Source organism: Trachinotus anak, unplaced genomic scaffold, assembly GCF_046630095.1.
Source record: "Trachinotus anak isolate AG129_WGS33_773 ecotype Australia unplaced genomic scaffold, CSIRO_AGI_Tana_v1 ptg000024l, whole genome shotgun sequence".
Taxonomy (NCBI): domain Eukaryota; kingdom Metazoa; phylum Chordata; class Actinopteri; order Carangiformes; family Carangidae; genus Trachinotus; species Trachinotus anak.
Window position 1 is genome coordinate 17,707,608 of NW_027273875.1, and position 16,882 is coordinate 17,724,489.

A 16,882-nucleotide genomic window follows, 5' to 3' on the forward strand; every position below is an offset into this window, starting at 1 on the left:
ATTTCCAGACAAATTCATACATAATTGCTTGTACTTTCAAATCATTTACTTACTTTTCATGCCACTCTGCATCTTTGACCCTTGTCACAGGCTAGAGGTTTACGTGTTACGTGTCATCACTCAGTTTAAATGTCAAAATAACCAGTCAGCAAGTTGCTTACATTAACCTGTATTTTGGTAAATTTTATCGGACAATGATCATAAAATTCAAATTTTCACCAGTTTAAAATGTAGCCATGAGAAGATGGTTAACTGTGGCCATAAAGCATGGTCAGCAACAACAGTCAGATAGACTGTGGCATTCAAACCATGACTGATTGGTATTAGGGCCCAGAGTGAGTGAAGAAAACATTCCTCACACCATTACACCACCACCACCACCAGGACTGACTGGCAGGTTGGGTTCATGGGTTCATGGATTCATGCTATTGACCCCAAATTCTGACCCTATTATCTGCTGCCTCAGCAGAAACCCAAATCCAGCAGACCAGGATACATTTTTCCAGTCGTGTAGTTTTGATCATCCTCTGCAGCCTGTATACTGGTGTCCTGATTGGCAGATGACCAAGAGATGACAAACAAGCTGCTTTAAATTGAGGAGTGGAGTCACTTCTGCCGGTGTTGGTTTAAGGAAAACAATCCACATTTGTGACTTCAGTCATTGATAAATTTCTGATTGCCAGTCAGCACAAGCCTACTGGACTGTGATTGGAAGGTTTCCATGCAATAGGCTGTCGCTGTATCATTTCTTATCTATCACTGTACATATAGTATGACTCTTTGAACTGTGCATACATAGTGGATAATGGAAGTATTGGGACTCTAAGCCACAATTGTTGTTTAGTTGAATATTCTCATGATTTATTGTTGTTTTGATTGTTTGTTTTTCAAGGGTATGATGAAAAGTTTAAAGGAAATCCAGTTGGGCTCAGATTCATCTTCTGATGTTAAATCCATCTTCCTTTTTAGATCATTGAACCACGATCAAGACTAAGTTTAATTACCTTCCTAACACTTAAAGCACTCACGATATGTTGATTGTTTTCTGACCACCTCCACACACCAGATGTTTTTCACTTGCTCTAAGAGCAAATCTCTGCATTTATGCTTCCCTTTCACATGCTCACTACAGATTCCCCTCATGTGCTGTTGGACAGTTGCTTAGTTTTCATGACTGGACAGCTTGAAACAGTATTTCATTGTTGTCTCATGAAAAGGTTTCCCTGCCATGGCCTTATGGTGATGAGCCAGGTTCTGCACTCTGTTTAGTCCCTTAGGTACAAATGTGTGTGCGGTGATTATCATCGTCACCAAGTCCTTAGTAACAATTGCCTCACCCCTGTGCCACACAGAGGCAGGTTTACACTATTTGTTGCCAAATGTGCATTGTGTTAACACTTAACATATGTGCTACCTTACTAATGATCACCAGTCTTATATGTGGACCAACTGATATCTCCTGTGTACAGGCCTTCTTCCTGTTGCAGTTTATGTTAGGGGCTTTGTATTAAAGAGTTTAAAAAAAAAAAAAAAGATATTTTTTTCTAGCCACTAGACCAGCCTCACAGTTCTATTTGTTAGACTGGATTAGTATCATTTCTGAAACAGTTAGTAAATCAACAAAAAGTTCATCAACAACCATTCTGATATTCAATTTATCATTCAGGTAATTTATCAAGCTAAATTGCCAAACTCTTGTTCCGGTTTCTCCATTGTGGGGATTTGCTGCTTTACTCTGTTTAATGTTATTGTAAATTGAATATCTTGGGATTTGGGTTTTGGACTATTGGTCCATAAAATAATTAATAATGACAATAATCAGTAGTTGCAAATACATCATTGTGCCCTCCAAGGCTGAACAGCAGACACAGTTTCACCATCACTGGAGACATGACAGTCTGTAATGCTGACAAATGTGTCGAGCTACATTGGATAAACTTCACAATTTGTCAGCTCTCTGTGGTAAAAAGAAACAAATATTTAAAAGTTTGAAAGACTTTTAAACTGGTGCTCAGCAATGTCAGTTACTCCAGGTTTCCCTGGATGTAGTGTTTGGTTGCTGCATTTAAGGTGACAGATATTTTTACTCCCCTGTTAGGTTCATCACTCCACGATGTACACAGTAAACCTGACTGGGTAAGTACTGAAGGTATGGAGTCTCAGTCAGAGGGAAGGAGTTGTCTTGTGTAATTAAAAATGTTCGAGAACATGCCATTTTTTATCCTGATAATTTCAGGTGACGACAAATCATATAACATTTCCATTTTTTCTGCCCATTTTCACATTCAGTATGGTAAGTTCTAGATTTTTTTTCAGATCTTCAGATCCTTCACATTTTGGCTTTAGATTACATTACCATGCAATGATAATGTAACTTTAACTTTATGCAGACTTTATGTAACCATAGTGGATCACATAATTCAAGCAAGTTTCAAGATGCTGTTAAAATAATTTATTTCATACAGCAAAGTATGGAAAAAAGTGTATGGAATACCGAATGACAATTGCTACTTCAAGAAAACCCACATGTCAACACACAATAATCCATTCTACATGTAAACACATGGGATGCAGCGGGAAAAAATGCTGTTTACGTTTTCACAAGTTTGCAAAATGGGAGGAGTATTTTCTCTTCTGCCCAGACTTCTAGACCTGCTGCACACCAACTGAGCATCGGTACAGACCCCTCCCCTGCAAATATCTCTAAATCAATTCTGGACCTGACCTGTCCTGAGACGTTTATATATCTGACCACTAGGCTATTCAAATGGTCTAAGCTGCTACTCAGCAAAACTGTTGGGGTGCACAGCAGGGAACTAAATGAATGTTAACAAATAAAAGCAAAGTGACTTGCATGGCACCCTCAGTTAATTATTTTCAATTGTGTGTCCTCCTCCTCAGACAAACTTGATCAATTCAATTCCATTTATATTGCACCGAATCAGAACAGATATGATCTCAGGGCTCCAGGTCTAGACCACAGAGACCCGACATTCCCCCATGTGCAAGCACAGACACATTCACACTTCTTCAAAACTGTATCCAGTCGGAGATCCATCCCATGTCAGCTGTGTGTAATATTACCTACTTTTTTTCACAAGTAAAAAGTCACATGTTCAGTCTGCATCACTAATGAGGAGTATCTGAGGTTTTGTTGAGGTGTTGTATATTATTTTCATTATGTCTGATGAGGTGCATTTACACCAGTGGCTTATTTTTGTATTCTTTTCTGGATTGATTCCCTGCCTTTCTTCCAGCAAGCAACAGTTTCACATGGCCTTTGTTTTACCACACTGCAGGAGGAAATATCCACTGTTTAAAAAGTAATAAATGACTGATTTAATTCTGTATGTATCTTTCCACAAAAATACACTAATTGTATATTTAAATATTATTGTATCACCTCTTGTACTACTTTACACTAGACCTTTTTTTATCTTACATTACTATCAAACTCTATATATATTTATAGCTGTTTTTCTGTCAGAGCTGTGTGGATGAAATTTTGTACTTTGTCCACCTGAACAAAGAGCAGACCTTGTGCTATCTGTACAGATTTAGCCAGACCACTGCCTCACTAAATCTAGTACAGATTCCAGTGTGACTAGCAAGGAAGTCCATCTTTTCATGTCCTGCCCTACATTGTTTCTTTACTGTGGCTGTCAACCCAAATGGAAATGTTCTTGAAATTTAGCTTTTTGCCACGTAATGCTTCTGGAGTGTCAAACACTGTATAGTTCACTAAACTCCAAGCTGCTATTGATGCAGTAAAGAATGAGTAATATGATAAAATGAGGAATCAGAAATAGGCTGTGTCTTATGTCTTTGACTAGAATCCAATCTTAGAGCCTTCAGTGAGCAAAGAGGTTGGCCCATAGGCTCATTAGAACAAGCTGTGTGCTGTGCATAAGGCGTGGTCAAAATAGCAGCACTTCAGAGTAAAAAAGTATCCAATTCTGTAGTTAATACTGTCACGATGAAGATTTTCAACTGTCCAATAGAAGAGATTAAATTATTAAGTGATTAGTTGAACAACAGAAAGTAAATCAACAAAAAATTGGATAATTAATTGTTTGAGTCATGTATCAAGTAAAACACACTCTTTTGTTTCACTGCAAATTAAATACCTGTGGGATTATGTTTTGGCTCTGGGGAATTATAATGGGATTTTTTTTTGTTTTTACAAATTAATTAATTGAAAACAATCAACAGATATATCATTACCTGGACAAACTTTCTAACATACTGTTGTGGTTTCAAAAGGCTTAAATAATCTTAACATTCCCATGAAGATACATGTTGTTTATGATGCACAGTGTATTTGTATAGTTACTGGTGAATTATCTGCAGAGTGAGAGAGAGTGTGGGTGTCAAACAGTATATTCTGAGATCTCTGTTGTCTTCCTTTATATTCTGAATAACATATCCACCATTCTAATTGCGCATTAAGAGAAATACTGTGATTTTTAAAATAATTTTATTTTGTTGTTTCTTCCTCCTTGTTGTGAATCTCAAGATACAAGCTTGTAAGGTGATGCTTTCAGAGATGTATTACCAAGAGCTGATCATGTGCAAACATTCCTTCATGTCATACTGGTTTATCTCTCATGACTTGTTCTGTAACAGTTCCAACATTCCTGATACCGTATTTGTGGTTGAAGCTAGCTACCTTCGAGGCTATTAATGTGTAAATTAGCTTCATTATATGTTGTTATTGTCATGTGCTCAATAATGAGCCACACAATATCAACAGAAATTTCGCAGATTGATTTGTCCGCTATGTAGGACTAATGTAAGGCTGAGGACTGATTAATTTCAGAATCAAAGTTGTAGTGTCTGCAACAATCAACAACGAACAACAGCTATAAAAAGTGAACATTAGCTTGATAATGATTAAGCTATCGGCGATTGTCCTGAAGATGGTAGATCACAGAGATCATCGTCCATCAGCACATCCCTCCAAGGTGCTAAATTTAGATCTTTAATGTTAAAAGTTCAGTCGTAGCCAATTGTTGACAGCAATCCTTCTGACTGCAGCTGGCTACGGCAGTCCTTGTTCTGCTCTGCAGCCTCGGTGAGCTTGGTGTAGCGGTGTATGTATCAGCTCTCCAACAGAACAGACCAAGACGGTGGAGGAAGAGTGCGCCAACGGGACAAGAGGGCTACATGACAAGCCAGGGCTAACTGGTAGCAGCAACAAAACGTTCAAATCAAAACACTTACATATAGTACCTCATACATAAATAACAGTGCTGACAAAACGAACAGTCCCTGTGAGCAAAGCTAAAAGTGCGACTGGTTGTGACACAATTTGTACACACGTAGCATTGTGGTTGAAGAGTAAATGCCAGAAGACAAACTTCCGACAGAAGTGTCAATGCGGTGAAAAGATACAGACACAACTTCCAATCAGGACTTTCACAATAAAACCAGAGCCGAAATAGGATGTAGATCGTGATTCTGATCGTGATTGTGATTTCACCCAAAAAGACTGTCATATGATCTTTTGGCCCATACCCAATTTTGCTATAATATTTTTGGTATCTTAATGCAAAGACCAAAGCAAAAGTAGATCTTTATATACCTGTGCTTGCACAATTTTACATGTTATAGAATGGCCGTTCTATCCCCTAGGCTTTTATTTGGAAATATACTTTTACTTCCGTGTCACGTGACAACCTTTCATTCTTCAATTCAACAAGGAAAATGGAAAAAAAGGAATTTGCGAAAAGAAAATTGGACCAGTTCTTCTAAATTGACGTTCTTGTTTTTTTGTTTTTTCATGATAACAAAAAAGGAAAAACTGCTCTTTTTTCTGTTTTTACGTTATAAACTAAAAACGAAAATACTATGTTTTTTTTGTTGAACTGCTTGAAAGTACACGGGGCCAGAATGCATTTTGCCTCCATCAGAGTCTTTACTCTGTCTTTTATGTTTATTGGTTGGTTCGCCACCTTGTGGGTAGTAACTAACCAATAAGGGCCACAAGTGTGGTGCTTTCCAGATACATACACATATATACATACTCAAGAGCACACATACATAGAAACTTGTGCATGCACATACATACATACTCAAGCACACATGTGGGTATGTATGTATGCATTTATGAATATCTATATAAGTGTACCCTTGTTTGTAAAAATAAAACAAGGGTCACCAGGTTCCCAGAAGACAAACATAAAGGACAAAAATATGACCTTCAAGGACATTAGGCTATGTCTATAAAAGACAATCTGAATAAAAGGGAAGCCTTGAGACAACCAGGACAAAGTGCTGATAAATACGTCACCAGGCATTTATAAACGCCGTTCTTAAGCCACCAGGTGTTAAATAAGCGCCTGACGCTGTCCCACATAAATAAGTGTCTGGCGCCGCATGGCATTAATAAACACCAGGTGTCAGAGAAGTCACCACACGTTTTGTCATTGAACTCCGCCCCGTGGTTTTCACAGCCAATCAATTTGAACTGTAAGCATCCAATCAGCAGAGAAGAAGGGCAGACGACACAAGTCAAGCACTATGTGTATATTGCTGTCTGTGTGTATATTGCTGTCTGTTAGGGTAGCCTAAAGAAAATCCCAAGTATGGACTATCCCAAGTAATATTTTACTATTTATCTATTTATTTATGCATGTTTATATGTTCATATTCTGCAGCAGGACTGAGAGATTCAGGAGATCCTATGTCCCCACTACCATTGGACTGCACAACATCTATCTATCTATCTATCTATCTATCTATCTATCTATCTATCTATCTATCTATCTATCCATCAGCCATTTAACAGGTAGCTTGACTGGGACAAGTCAGGATGCCTGCTGTTACTGTAGCAATCCTGAGGGTGGCAGCAGAGGACCATTTAGAGCATGTTGACCACATCTTTTTTATTGTAAAGAGTCTATAATGGTCTTGGTAAAATGGTGTAGATACTTATGTTACACCGTCTCATTAATGTTATACAGTCTTGTTAATACACATTTACAACCACAAAAGACTACAATGTTAAGTTTAGCCAACACAGTAACCTCCCAGCAGGCATTTCAACGTTAATTTCATAGACTGTATATAAAAATTACTGTTGAATCACAGTTGAATTAGTTTTCTATTTTGGAAGATAAATCAACATTGATTTCACTACATTGTTTCAAGATCTTACCAAGGCTATTATAGGCCCTGGTCAGACCTGATATTAACATGCGCCTTCAGTGAGCCAATCCCAAGTGGTCAGCTCTAAAGTCCTTCTGTTTTGCCTGGCTATAAAATGCATCATGTGTCTCCAGTGACCAGTTGTGATCAGATCTCAAGTCCTGCTTCATATGCAAATAATCAGGTATGCTATGTTTTTTTTTGCCAATCATTTAGCATTCAGGATACATTTGAGATCTGATCTCCCAGACCACATTCAGAGGTGGCCTGGGCCACATGTGGTCACATTCTTTTAGCAGTGTGAGGGCAAATGCATCCTGGCCAAATTGAAGGACCACTGACTCTAGTGACGTCCTCTGACACAGTCTAATTAGAGCTGTCACAGTTTCATAATAAGAAAATATTTTACTATTTCTAATGGATTCAATTCAATTTTATTTTATTTGTATAGCGCCAAATCATAATATACATTATCTCAAGGCACTTTACAGGGTAAGGTCAAGACCTTACTTTGTTATAGAGAAAAACCCAACAGTTCTCACAAAGAGCAAGCGCTTGGCGACAGGGGGGAGGAAAAACTCCCTTTTAACAGGAAGAAACCTCCAACAGAACTGGGCTCAGGGTGGGCGGCCGTCTGCCTCGACCGGTTGGGTTTAGGACGAGATAAAAAAGGGGGGGTGGGGGGAGGAGAGAGGAGAAAAGAGAGAGAGAGAGAGACCAGGAACAGCTGTGTAGGTTATGGTGTTATCAATAATAATGACAGGTAACAGTGGTTAATAGTAATGATGAGTAGTGGTGGATCTGGATCCTGCTGCTCCAGAGGCAGAGAGACCTGCAGAATGAGGACAGAGAGAGGGAGAGAGAGGAGAAGCACAAACTACGGGAGAGAAAAAAAATACAAAGTTAATGGCATAAAGTAGTCGAGAAAGAGAGAGAGAGAGAGAGAGAGAGAGAGAGCGCCCAGTGAATCATGGGAATCCCCCAGCAGTCTAGCTCTATAGCAGCATAACTAAGGGATGGGTCAGGACATACCTGAGCCAGCCCTAACTATAAGCTTTACTAAACAAGACAGTTTTAAGCCTGATCTTAAAGGTAGAGAGGGGGTCTGCCTCCCGAACCCACACTGGGAGCTGGTTCCACAGGAGAGGAGCCTGATAGCTGAAGGCTCTGCCCCCCATTCTGCTCTTACAAACTCTGGGAACCACAAGTAGACCTGCATTTAGAGAGCGAAGTGTCCTATTGGGAAAATAGGGAACTATAAGCTCTCCAAGGTACGATGGTGCCTGACCATTAATGGCTTTGTAGGTGAGGAGGAGGATTTTAAATTCTATTCTGGATTTTACAGGGAGCCAATGCAGAGAGGCTAACACAGGAGAGATGTGATCCCGTTTCCTAGTTCCTGTCAGTACTCGTGCTGCCGCATTTTGGATCAATTGGAGGCTGTCCTAGAGACTTGCTTTATATGTGAAGTAAAGGACAAGTCCTGGTCAAAAGGACATCAAGGTTTCTGACTGTAGCTCTGGAAGCCGAGGTGATGTCATCCAGAGTCAGTATATTATCACATAGTGTATCTCTGAGGTGTTTTGGGCCAATTACAATAACTTCAGTTTTGTCTGAATTTAAGAGTAAGAAATGACTGGTCATTCAGGTTTTTATGTCCTTAAGACACACCTGAAGCTTGGCTACCTGGTTAGTCTCACCTGGCTTCATGGATAAGTACAACTGGGTGTCATCTGCGTAACAATGGAAATTTATCTGGTGCCTCCTAATAATGTTTTCTAGAGGAAACATATATAGAGTGAAAAGTATTGGTCCTAGCACCGAACCTTGTGGAACTCCATGACTGACTTTAGTGATGATAGAAGAGTCATTATTGACATGAACAAACTGGAGTCTATCTGACAAATATGACTTAAACCATCTTAGTGCGGTTCCTTTAATGCCGACCATATGCTCTAGTCTCTGTAATAGAATCTTATGATCGATGGTGTCAAATGCGGCACTAAGATCTAGCAGGACAAGTGGATAAAACCTTATTTCACTGTGGAGCTGTGTGCAGTGGAATGATTCACTCAAACGCTCAATACCGCTTGTCCTTCATTATAGCATTGCTATAATGGTCATATATTATTATTAAAAACGACCATAAATAATTAGTTATGACAACAAATAATGAAAACAAAGCTAATGGTGACCTAAGACTTTTGCGCGCGCGCACACACACACACACACACACACACACACACACACACACACACACATATATATTTTCATATATTTGAACAGTAATGTAAATAGATAAAAAATATTAAAAGTTAATAAATCGTAAAATAATACAAGGGTTCAGATTTGGGATTTTCTTTAGGCTACCCTAACAGTCAGCAACAGACACAGAGATCAGTGCTTGACTAGTGTGGTCTGCCCATGGATAATACATCCATGGGTCTGCCCTTCTTACAATCGCATGTGACCAAGTCGCAACCATGTGACATGGTAATGGTCTGTACCACCGACGAAAGTCGGACAAAATTCTAACCAGCATGCATCACGCCAAGTCGGCGCTGCGCAACGAAGCATAAAGTCGTACCAGAGTAATTTCGGTTCATACGCTTGAGGGGCAGTTCACTTTCCAGTGACTAGACGCCATCTGACCCCATGGTGCTTTTTATTCTGAAAGACGCTTTTATTTTGAAGGATCCTGGCCATCAGAACTGGAAGTCCAGAAATTGTTATCAAAGCAAACAATTTGTTTGACAGAGTGACTGAGTCACTTTGTACACCCTAATCAAGGTTTGTAAACCTTTATTTAGTTGTTTTACGTACTTGCTTTTACTCATAGTCTATACCTGAAGCTACTGACCTCAGAACTGTGTCCTGTCAGGAGTTGTGAAATTTGACCTCTTGTTAGCTCTCGTCAGCAACCTGTTGCTAGCTAACTAACGTTGGTTTGCTAGTCGGCTAAATTAAGTAACATCATGTGCTGCTCAGCAGGTGAATACTATTTACTGGGATCGTTCACAATGAGACAGGCGCTGTCAGTAATGCTCTTACGACTCTTTGGATCAACTCATTACGACGTCATTTATAAAGTTGCGATGTTAACGATTCTCGAGTAAAACGAGCTGAGAGGAAGTTGATCTGTAATATTTGCCAAAATAGATGTCATGGCTCCCGTGTGAAGAGCTGTGGTTGCATGACCACTGACGGGGGAAATGGCTGAAAACGTGTGTGTTTGTTTTTAAGGAGTTGGGTGAGACAGCGGTTGATTGTAAAATATGGAACAGATGTTTCATGGAACAGATATTTCAAAAAATATACGAAAATAATATACTACAGCCTTAAGCATATCCCTTAATACTATCTACTATCATCAAACAACCACATACAGGAGAGAATATGAGAATGTGACTCATAAATTTTTTAATTTCTTGGCCCAAACCAGGGTTAGATAAGTTTCTGTAAGGAGTACCTCTAGTGCACATGGAGCTGTGTGTGCGTTTATACCCACATTCTAAATATGTGATGATAAAATAATGGCTTGTCCTTCTCTTCACTGGTCCCATCAACCACCTAGATGTGTTACCAAGAGGCCTAACCGTCCTACTTGTTGTCCAGTCTGCTGAATTACTTGTGCAGGTGCATTTGAAATCTTTTTGTATCTTATGGTTTCTTGGTCAGTTGTTAGAAGCACATGTAAAATGAAGATGAATGCACAAATGAGGAGGAGGTTTTATAATGTCAGTGAAAGATATCCAAAATGTCTTACTAAGCAACTAAGTATGTATAAACTACACATTTTTGTTTGTACAAATGTTTACACATGATGATCACTTTGTACCCAAAGGAGATGTCCCAGGTCCCTAGTCGTGATCCAGCCTTCATGGAGGTCATCAACAAAAACATGCGTGTCCCAGAGCACCTGAGTGTTGGCCCAAGGCAGCAGTGGTGTGTGGAGGGAGGAGATGAGGCCATGACGTGGCCAGAGGAGCCCCCACCTGCTTACACTATGCAGGTCCCTGACAGGCTGACATACACAGGTAGGTACTCAAATGCTCCATATTTTGAAACTGCTGTGCAAAGACTGAGTGATGTAATATGAGTGTAGGAGTTTTAAAGTTTCAATTAATTTTTTTTTATATAACAAGGAATCATAACAAAAGTTATCTCAAGTCTAGACCATAGAAAATAGCACAATGCAAATGTCACTTGTAGATAAATAATAATAGGAAGAACAATAATAGTAATAACAGACAATTATAAGACAGGTAATAAGACTAATAGGAGCAATAGTAAGACTAATTATTTAATAATGACAATAATAAGTATTATTATTATATTGATAATATGACCAATAATAATAATGAGACTAATAATAACTGAGCAGTGGGTGTTGAGCGGGATTATGGGGGCAAGTAGATGATGGTAGTAGTAGTAAAAATTCAGAAAATGTTCAACTTTTCAAAGACTTGAAATCCATGATCGTATATATATTCCTATGTTTTAAGCTGAAGAATCATTTTGCTGCAACAGTTGTTTGCAGAAGTTTGTGTTCTCCTAGAAAAATTACGTATTTGGGTGGTTTGATTGATTTTATATTCTTGAGTTTCCAAATGGTAAAAAACATCTGCTCATGTCAAAGTCTCAGCAATGGATGCATAGAATCAAAAAGCCATAGCTAGAGAAAAGTAGAACTAGCAAAAGCAGATAAATCATAGCTAGAGAACAAAACTTTTTAAAGTGAGTACAAGTGATGTACATTGGGATTTTTGCCTTTTAATCTCTTTGTCAGGAACTTCAAAATAGGAAAAAAAACTAAACCGTAGTTGTGACAAATTTCTGCAGGTAACTATAGAGTGTGGCAGGAATTTAAAATGCTGGGGACTGTTTTGCCAACTAGCATGATCTCGATGCCACCAAAGTTTATTTTGAAAGCAGATTTTAAGCTTTGTGTTGTCACATGATTAAGTAAATTATGAAAAACTGCTTTTTTTTTGCTGTATTTACAAATACTCTTGGAGTGTGTCTTTAAGTTCAGCAGGGCTGCAGACTAACTTTTTTCACCACTGTCCCGAAACTGTCCTGAAAAACAATTTTAACCTTCCTGAAGTGAGTGTAAACTGTCCCAAAAATCTAAATACCATACACACACACACACACAGACAGAGATTCTTGGTTTATAGATTAGATAGTTAGATGTAGGCTGCCTGCTGCCCTCCTGTTTCTGCTCCAGACAAAACACATTAGTGTCTGTATTTATTAGTATTTCCTAATGTTCAGAGATGGAGTGGAAATAAAAATAGGCCTAGGACTTCTGACTTGGACTGGCCGACCAGAACCCATTTGGAGACACCTGCACATGTAGCCCATGCCACACTTTATAAGAATCATATAGTAAACACTGGCTGAATTAGGATGATTTGTAGAACGATACTTGAAATAGAACAACTGATACATTAAGTAGTTCTTATTTTTACTTTCCTCTGTATACGTTTATAGCTATAAGAGTGAGGTATAAGAGTTCAGACTGGACAGAACAGTAGTAAATTCAACACCAGATACATTTTTTCTCCTTCACTGGATCTTATAATATATGTAATAAAATTCAGTAGATCTGAGGTGATCACGCAGACTTTAAGGACTTTAATTAGCTCATTAGCAGAAACCAAAGCAAATACAACATTATCCTGATAAATAAACTCAACTCCTGTTGCCTTCTGCATACTGCTTATTGTGTAAAACTGGACTCACTGGGAGCTGTACTGGGAGCTGTGGTCCTCAAGCTACTCTGCTGCTCTGCTCTTCCTGTCTGTTGTCTGCACAGTTACTGCTGCTGGATCAACAACTAGCCTACTTGAAACATCTGGACTATACTGGATCTTAACTTTGCTCTCAGATTTTAAGCCATTGTGTTTTTTTAACTTTGTTATTCATGTAAAATGAGTCAGACAGGCTGATCGTCCGATCTCTTTCCTTCTCTCTCTCCCTCGTCCCCACAATCAGCTGGGCCCACCAGGAATCTTCTTGAGCCTCCCGATCAGCCGCTCTCTGCCCAGTATTCACTGTCAGTCAGAACATGAATCATTTCACCACCGACACATCCACTAAGGATCTGAGATGTTTTTATGACTGGACCGGCAGGTTAACTGCGGTGAATGTGGATCACTACTGTTCACGTACAACCTGTTTGTGATGATGATGATAACAAAAATACCACAATGATATATTGAAATTATCTAAATGCTTTAGCTAATAAAAACAATGCCGGTGAAGTTTGTTAAGAAGTAACATTACCAAGCAGGGTAATGTTACTTCTTAACAAACTTCACCGGCGTTGACTGTTTATAATAACACTAGAACATGCTTCAGCTCAGCGCTCGGTTAAGTTTGTCATTTTCAAATTAGTAAATGTCAAATTATAGGTTATATATGTTTTTGTCCTGGAGGTGTCCCAGCTCAGATCTCTGTTTGTCCCGAACACAATTTGCATCATCCCCGGGACGACGGGACGTCATTAGTCTCGAGCCCTGGGATAAAAAGACGGATTTCATGACACCACTTTTGGATGGACTGCAACAATAAGGCCAGCCTTAGACAGACTGACTGATGAAGTTACACCATTGGTCAGCCAAATGAAAAGTACTGCAAATTTCCCCATCGACCGTTGCTCTCTTTTTTTTGGAACATTGTTTTTATTGGACATTTCAGGTTGTGTACTTAATCAAACTAACTTTAAAACAATTTCAGTTAAAACATACAATCTACATTCCACATGCTTGTGCAGTCTGTGTTCACATCTTCCATCCAGTTACACATTTCTGCTAATTTTCGGACACACACACATTTGAATACGACTGATCTCATATACTGTTGTGCGTCAGTAGTTATCAATTATTGGCTATCAACAATTGATAAAATATTGATATTAAAAATATGAATGTTAAATAAGAACTCCAAAATTAATAAGAGTTATCCTGAGGGGCACCAGCCTTAACGGCGAAAGATAGCCAATGTTATACAGTTTCAAATTGATTACGGTTGATTTGTAACTTTGATTAATATTTCATTGATAATTACAACCAACCATCAAGAGAAAGTAAAATTGAAGGATGTAAGTTCTACTGAGAAGAGGTTGGCAAGATTCTTTCTTGTACAACATTAAAGACACCAGTAAATATACTTAAAAGACATTTATTTACAGGGTTGTAAATAACATACAAGGTCTAATCTACTATCTACAGGTGTCTGTCTGTCTGTCTGTCTGTCTGTCTGTGTGTTAGGACACAAACAAAGGGAAGATGGCCGAAGCAAAATCTTCGCTGTGACCACATGACCTTAACAAAGCTACCACAAGATGACAGTGAACAAAGAAAAAACTCAAGATAGCAGGCCCAAAAATGGCCGCTGAGACAACATGACATGTGGGGGAGGGATAGTGTGAGTTTCTTTGTTCAAAGCCAGTTCAGGTAGTCAAGGCGCCATGTTAAAAAGAGGGTTAGCTGCATGCAATTCCTAGTACTGGGCTACGTGTATATGTATGGGAGGATATAAATTGATCAAATTCTTGACTAGGTAATAGAGTGAGGTTAATTCACCTAATGAATTTCTGAGAGTTTTCTTTGAGAAGCACTGTCATGGAAATTGGAGGCGTGATCGGACATTACACTATTCACAACTACTAATTCTCCGGACCACTGTCATGGATATGATAATTTATTCAGGTAAGAGTGAGAAGAATGAGTAGTCCTTGTTTTTGTGGTGTGTATATCACCATCTTTCACATAGCCCCAGTTCCTTTATTAAAGTTGAATTGATTACTTTCCTTTTGCTGGGTTATTAGCAGAAGAGCAATCCATCTTAGGGTCACTTTAATTATTTTTAGTTTCAGAAATAAGGACTGAAACAAGCTTGGGTCATCATAATTTGGGGTATAGATGTTAACCAGGGTGATGAACTGAATATAAATCTTCCACCAGGAACATTTATATTGGTGAAGCATGTCAAAAACCACTATTACCTAAATATTGAACCACCTGTGGGGGCATGGAGCCAGCTGATAGACACAATTTAACTATTTAAAATCTCCCTGTCCAACAGTAAATGAACACCCTCAAATTAGACAAGCTCGTGGCAGGGAATTTCTAATCCACTACTCATAATAATATAATTCACCATTAAAAGTCAGAAGTTATGACTTACCCATATGGCATCTGCTATCTATTGATAAACATAAACATATGAAAAAATTCAAAAAAGTGAGTGAAGAGTAACAGGCATGTCCATCTTTTTATCCTCCAATCATAAGGAAAAATGTTTATGATCCCATTCCTTTTGTGGGGGTGTTCAATGGTTCAGAAATAGTTGAGCTTTATCCATCATCGACGTATTTACAAAATACTTTCAAAATAGTCCACTGGTTTTAACTACACCAAGAAGAACAGATGAATATGTCCTTTAAAGATGACCAGCAGCACAGCCTCCACTGTTAAGGCCTGGAGACACACTGGATGCGTTGCATTTGCGTGGCAGCTGTGGAACATGATCTAGAGATTTTGGTATCTTGCCTATTTTTCAGTCTTCCTAGTCTTCCTTCCGTGATGCACACATCTTCCTACGATGTGTGCATCACGGAAGGAAGACTAACTAAGAGTAATTTTCAAATAGGAGGTGATTTCAAATGAATAGTTTGGGTGGAGTCGGATGATGTTGTTTCCATGTTGCAATGTGCCTTGCTGTGGCAGCAGTGTTGGGGCCCGTTTCTTATCCTGATGCCAAAGGAATTGTATAATTATTGCTTCAGCCTCCGAGCAAGGGACCCTTGGTGTGCGGGAACTCTACTATATTAGGGAAGTTATCTGCACCCAGGACATTTTGCAGTAGCTTCACAAATTTGATGGGGCCGCTTCCTTCCAATCCTTTGTGTTTGTTCTATCTGTTCTTCGGTAAGACGACGGGACTGTCACTGTCAATCCTGTTCAGTTTGCTTTCCAAATGTTCTCGTTTCCTCTCAATAAACATTGCTTTCTGTTGTGAAGTCTTTAGTGTTGAATTTAGTTCTTCAATCTTGCTGGTTGTCACCTTGTTCATTTCATTAATAGCTGCTATTAGTTTGGTTGAGCTGTACTCCTCTTGTGCAGTGCTGAGCTGTTTTTTTTCCTTCGCCCAACTCCCTCTTGCACTATTTTAGACTATTAGTACCTAGGAATTGTTTACCATGTGACCCAGAATACGATAGTTTGCAAATAGTGTAAACCCATATTTAACTGGAAATAGAACAAAGACAGCATGTCAAATGTTGAATTGCTGAAAGATAGTCTGAGGCGAAATGGGAAACTATCAAAATTTCAAACTCTTTTTGGAAATCATTAACACTGTGTCCTCTGGGCTACAGAGGAGAGGGACCATCCAGCTTGTTATCAACGCACAGTTCAAAAGCCAGCATCCGTGATGGTGTGGGGGGGCATTAGTGCCCATGGCTTGGGTAGCTTGCACATCTGGGAAGGCTCCATTAATGCTGAACGATATATATAGAGGTTTTGCAGCCACATTTGCTGCCATCCAGACGTCTTTTTCAGAGAAAGCCTTGCAAATTTCAGCAAGACAATGCCAAACCACATTCTTTGCTCATTACAACAGCATGGCTCCGTAGCAGAAGAGTCCCGACCTGTCACCCATTGAAAACATTTGGCACATCATGAAATGAAAAATATGACAAAGGAGACCCCAGACTTTTGAA

General features: G+C 39.0%; 1 protein-coding gene across 3 annotated transcripts in view; it reads left to right on the forward strand.

The window, feature by feature from the left end:
- Positions 1–9,613: 9,613 nt before the first annotated feature.
- The window catches only part of LOC139608037 (mitochondrial fission factor-like), a 33,948-nt gene continuing 26,679 nt past the window's right edge, over positions 9,614–16,882 (forward strand). Inside the window, exons 1-3 of one of the 3 annotated variants that reach the window (XM_071461482.1) lie at positions 9,666–9,939; positions 10,724–10,785; positions 10,994–11,186. In XM_071461482.1, coding sequence (XP_071317583.1) covers positions 10,997–11,186 — 190 coding nt within the window. In that variant the 5' untranslated portion in view covers positions 9,666–9,939; positions 10,724–10,785; positions 10,994–10,996. Of the gene's footprint in view, positions 9,940–10,723; positions 10,786–10,993; positions 11,187–16,882 lie in introns of all 3 variants that reach the window. The other 2 variants (XM_071461481.1, XM_071461483.1) reach the window with 2 other exon arrangements.